The 5,420-nt window shown below is 41.4% G+C and overlaps 1 protein-coding gene across 1 annotated transcript in view; it reads left to right on the top strand.

The window, feature by feature from the left end:
• LOC107094333 (unconventional myosin-Ic-like) overlaps positions 1 to 5,420 on the top strand; it is a 28,982-nt gene that overhangs the window by 8,677 nt on the left and 14,885 nt on the right. Inside the window, 5 exon segments of the mRNA XM_015389888.1 lie at positions 843 to 1,055; positions 1,171 to 1,251; positions 1,455 to 1,634; positions 2,302 to 2,400; positions 4,748 to 4,858. Coding sequence (XP_015245374.1) covers positions 843 to 1,055; positions 1,171 to 1,251; positions 1,455 to 1,634; positions 2,302 to 2,400; positions 4,748 to 4,858 — 684 coding nt within the window.

The raw sequence follows: 5,420 nt of genomic DNA, 5'->3' as shown, positions 1-5,420 counted from the left end.
GTTTATATAAGTTAATGTTATAATGCAAGAAGCTGAGAAAACATAGTTTGTTCTTCTTTACTAGTTAAAAAAATCTTGGACCAGAGGACCATCAGTTACAGGTTAAAATTATTAGTCTGCAGAGCTTCTACAGATCTAGAAATGTCGTTTCTGGCATCATTATATTAGGAAATAGGTTTATAAATCTTTTTAAACAGAGAGAAGCAGGGAGAGCTGCAGGTTTAAAGGTTAAACTGATTGATTGGGATTAAAACATGCAATAAAATATATCTACAAGTTTATCACAAAGTTTACAAGAAAGAAAATATGCTGTTCTATATTTAAAATGCAGCATATCATATTTTTCTGGATGGATGAATGGAAATGAAATAGCAAACTCCAGGAATGCTCGATTAATTGATTTTTGGCATCGGAATCGCCCAGTATTCATTATTTCTCTATACATTCATATTTTTGGGACCTCTCTCTCTATATATATATATATATATATATATATATATAATGCACTTAAAGGCATCTCTCTAACATCTATAGATATAAATATCAGTGTATTGTGGTTCCATTGTGTTCTCAACAATAGGAAAGCATTCGATAAATACATGTTTGAGTTCATTTTTTACAAAAATCTAATGAAAGCGTTTGGGGGGAGTAACTGTAGCTCCATCAGCCCCCACCCTTAGAGCGCCCCCACCCTCAAAGAGCCCCCACCCTTAGAACGCCCCCACCAAGTTACACCCATGGATCTGAGGAATCCGTGTCTTTGAAGGTTCTGCTCAGGTTCTGAGCTTCTCAAGACGAACGGATGAGGAGCCGTTTATCACTGATTTTCTTCTTCTTGCTGGTCTTCCTCCTGCAGCTATGCGGTTTCAGACAACGCGTACCGCTCCATGAGGACGGAGAGGAAGGACCAGTGCATCCTGATCTCAGGGGAGAGCGGCGCCGGCAAGACGGAGGCCTCCAAGAAGATCCTGCAGTACTATGCTGTGACCTGTCCAGCCAGCGAGCACGTGCAGACCATCAAGGACCGTCTGCTGCAGTCCAACCCGGTGCTGGAGGTGAGATTCTGCAGAGTTTATCCAAACAGAGTAGTTCTCAGCTACCAGCAGAGCTAAGCCCCTCCCCTTTTTCTTTGCTCCATAATCCATGGTCTAACACTCCTCTCTGCTCCAGGCTTTTGGGAACGCCAAGACGCTGCGCAACGACAACTCCAGCCGCTTTGGGAAGTACATGGACATTCAGTTCGACTTCAAGGTGAGTATCAGATGGTCCACAAACCCGTGAAAGGCAGAACTTTTCATTTCTGAGAGGATCGAGAGAAAAGTTTTAATGAAGACGACCAAACCCCTCTGGAACCTGCACGCTCTGCTACATCTCAGTACCCCAGCCTTACCCAATCCTCCTCCTTCTCCCCCTCCTCACCTTCTCCCCGACCCGGCCCTCTGCCCCGTCGACAGGGCGCTCCGATTGGCGGCCACATCATCAACTACCTGCTGGAGAAGTCCAGGGTGGTCCACCAGAACCACGGGGAGAGGAACTTCCACATCTTCTATCAGATGATCGAAGGAGGAGAGGAGGACCTGCTGAGACGATTGGGCCTGGAGAGAAACACCCAGCAGTACCAGTACCTGGTCAAGGTAAGGGCGGGACATTTCTGCTGGGGTTCAGGGAGACCCCCGTCAGTCTGTGGGCTAAAACTCAGTCGCCCTGAAATCAACATAGAGAGTTGGAAAGATGGAGGTTCAAACACCAGCAGAACAAAAGCAGTTCTGTTGGAACGGTCTAGTCAAAGTCATGCTGACTCAGCTTTAGCAAAGAGCAGGAATCCCCGAGATCTATAAAATCTATAGCGATCTATAGAGCATAGATCTAAAATCTATAGAGATCTATAGAGCATAGATCTAAAAACTCTGTTAACATGAGATTTTCTTTGGGAGTTAAATTGCCTCCGGTTTATACTGATGCTTCTGGAAGCTTTGGCGCTGCAGAAACGGCCGCCTCCCTGGAGCTTCTTTCCATGCTCACCGTTTGCCCCATGTCCCAGTGGGTGGGGGGGCGGGGTGGCAGTTAACGGGCTCTGCTTTTCCCCACAGGACAGCTCCTCTTAAGGGCCTGGATGAGCTCTCCCTGTTTGTCTAGCTCGCTGTTTACGTTGCACACACGGGTATTTAGCTGTAAAGTGCCGTTTGCACGTCACCTGCTGCCACAGTCTCTGTCCCACGCGTCTTTCACATCGTCTGAAACGCCCAAACGGAGCTTTTATGGCTCCAGGTTTAGGTCTAACGTGTCTAATGTGTCCTGCAGGGTAACTGTCCCAAAGTGAGCTCCATCAACGACCGCAGCGACTGGAAGGTGGTGAGGAAAGCCCTGACGGTGATCGGCTTTAACGACGACGATGTGGAGGTGAGGAGCAAACTGAACATAAACCATAATCTGGTCCTGACTGGGATTAGCTTCTCCTCAAAATAACAGACCTGAGCCAAAGCCAGAGGTTTACCTGTTTATCTTTAATTCCTCTTAAGATCACATTTATCCAGAAACAACAAACATTAGAGAGATGCTGTGACCCTGCTTAGTGTGGGAATCTCATCAGTTAGCGTTTCCCTCTGAAGGCAGCATGTTGAATATAAACTTTTTCTTTATGCTGATGATTCTGCTCTTTATATTTAGCTTAATTTGTTTATCATCAGCGTTTTCATTACTTGGCCTGCCTGATTATGTTATTTGAAATTAATTTGGGCTCAAGTTGGACTCTTCTAAATTCTATTTTTTTGTTTTTAGTAAATTATTTCTATCTAACTTATTTATTCCAGTTTTATTCCCTTGAATTTTTTTTTTTATCATTTTGTCTCCTGACATCGTAGAATGTCATTCTGGGGTTTTGTTTTTGACATTTTTTCTGTTTTAGTAAAAATATAAAAACAGCAGTGTGTAACCTTTGACCCCCGCTATCACTTTAATCTGAGATCTATGAAATATTTTGCTTAATATTCTCTCTCGCTGCTGCTTCCCATCAGAAACTCTGGAGCTAATGAAGCTAACAGCTGTTAGCTCTGAGCCTCAGCTGATTAGAGTCAGAGCTAGCTAAGCTAACAGCTGTTAGCTCTGAGCCTCAGCTGATCAGAGTCAGAGCTAGCTAAGCTAACAGCTGTTAGCTCTGAGCCTCAGCTGATCAGAGTCAGAGCTAGCTAAGCTAACAGCTGTTAGCTCTGAAACTCAGCTGATCAGATGTGTTTCTGGTTCTCTGATGGAGGATTTCATCCAGAAGGGGAACGTTTCCTCGTTTCCTCGTCTTTAGCTCCAGGATTCTGGACCTTCTGGTCCAAACTGGTCTGAAACCAGAACCAGAACTCAGATGGAGACTGGTTCAAATATATGGAGTCAAATTTGTTCCATTATTGTTTCAGAGATTTCCTCTGGAGTGAGAAGAGAAGATTCACTTTTTCTGGTCTGCTGGACTTCAGCAACAACATTTATTTTTTTTATATATAATATATATTTTTTTATCTTTTTCATCAACAGATTTTCCTTTAGTGCCCCTTTAATAAGACATTAGGTTTTGAACATAAAAAATAAACAAACAGAAAACGAAATAATTAAAGTAAACTTGTATCATTGAACCGGAGTATAAATAACTTTTAATGACATTCCTTATATTATAAATGTCCTCATTTTTGTGACTCCGTCATTAAATAAACATCCAGCTTCAAAACAAGCTCCTAAACTAAATCCCTTCTACAGGGTTTCTGCCACACTTGATAATCATTATAAGTCATTAAATTATTATTCTTAAACAAAGGCCTTAATTGGCATTAAAATTCATTACATGTGGCATATAAAATGCTTTATTAAAAAGAAAAAAACGTCTCTAAAAATACTTTCTTCAGATATATTATATCAGATAGAACTGGTTCCCAGTGTTTGGGTGGAGCTGCTTCCAGTTGATCGTAAAGCCGTTTGTTTGGGAAAGAAGCTCGAGGCGGAGAAAAAGCTAGAGATTTGGAAAATGGAAATTTCAACAAAAGCGGCTGAAAAATGAAAAATACTGGAAATGGCTGCAGCTGCCTGTCCACGGTAAAGATGAACAAGGATTTTGATATAGATATATATATATATATATAAACCCTGTTCTATGTTGCTTTATATTCTTGAAGTCGTACTGAAATCATATTTAAATGTCAAATCATTCTGCCTTAAACATGTTTATAAATGTTCTCTTTATCAGACCATATCGTCCCAAATTTAGAAAATGTCGATATTGAAAAGAAATCCTGTCATAAAATCCTAAATTCATCCAATCATATATCGACGGTCATCTGTCAATCAAATGTTTTCGGTCATAGCATCTTGATTCATGTCGCAGCTAATATACGCAATCAGAACTAAGATCCTTTACTGGTTGATGGTTTTCTGTATTCTGACCAGCTGATTTTTAATTGGTTACTCCTGGATTAGAGGCTCATAGGTGATTATTTAATCCGGTGTTTCTGTGGGTGTGAAGCTGTTATCATGTCTGAGCTGAAGTTTAAGCTTCCTCCTACATGTCCAGGCCGTCCTCTCTCAGGTCCTCAGCAGCCGGATCTTGGCCCGCCCTGATCTTTGTCCACTTTCTTTATCAAAGAGGCTCTTATCAGTTTATCCGCTCGTAAAGATTACTGTGACCTTAAAGGAACCGTCTTTTAACCCTGACCTTTGCTCCCTCCATGCCCGGCTGCAGCTCCTCACTGCGTCCTCCTTGTTTTCTACGCAGGAGCTGCTGAACATCATCGCCAGCGTGCTGCACCTCGGTAATGTGCAGTACGGCGAGGAGGAAGGCCACTCCCACATCGCCTCGGACACACAGATTAAGTACCTGTCCAGGGTAAGACCAAGGCCAGCCGCTCCACCCCGGTTTACACTTTAACCAGAACATCAAAGTTTTTATGAGGAAACCGCAATAAACCAGATTATAAACCGACTTTAAGGCTTTAGAGATGGAGGAGATCCGTCTCTAAACCGTCCTTCATTTACGATTTAAATAGAATAACATTTAATTAAGAATCTATAATATATATATATATATATTTTTACAAATGCAAATTTATTTTGATTTTATGATTCAATCATTTTAAAAAGGCTTTTTTACTCATTTCTATCCAAACATCGACTGATAACTATGGAAGAGGATTAGGGCCACTGAAAAAAATTTAAAAAGTTTCCTGATTTTTAAATATTTTTTCAGTGTAATATCATATGTCAAAAAAGTTAGAATTCTGACTTTAATTTCAGAATTCTGTCTTTTTTCTCAGAAATCTGTCAGAAATCGGGGAATGAAAGAGAAAGAAAGCCATTAGGTGGAATCCGAGTTTTCCTAAAAATTTAATGCTTCTCTGGTGAAGCGTTTGGACACGGTTGTAATGCTACGTTCAGATCGCTAGCAGCAG

The sequence above is a fragment of the Cyprinodon variegatus genome, unplaced genomic scaffold (genome assembly GCF_000732505.1).
Source record: "Cyprinodon variegatus isolate N-32 unplaced genomic scaffold, C_variegatus-1.0 Scaffold479, whole genome shotgun sequence".
Lineage (NCBI taxonomy): Eukaryota > Metazoa > Chordata > Actinopteri > Cyprinodontiformes > Cyprinodontidae > Cyprinodon > Cyprinodon variegatus.
Note: the sequence above shows the minus strand (reverse complement) of the source record. Positions and strands in the feature narration are given on the sequence as shown.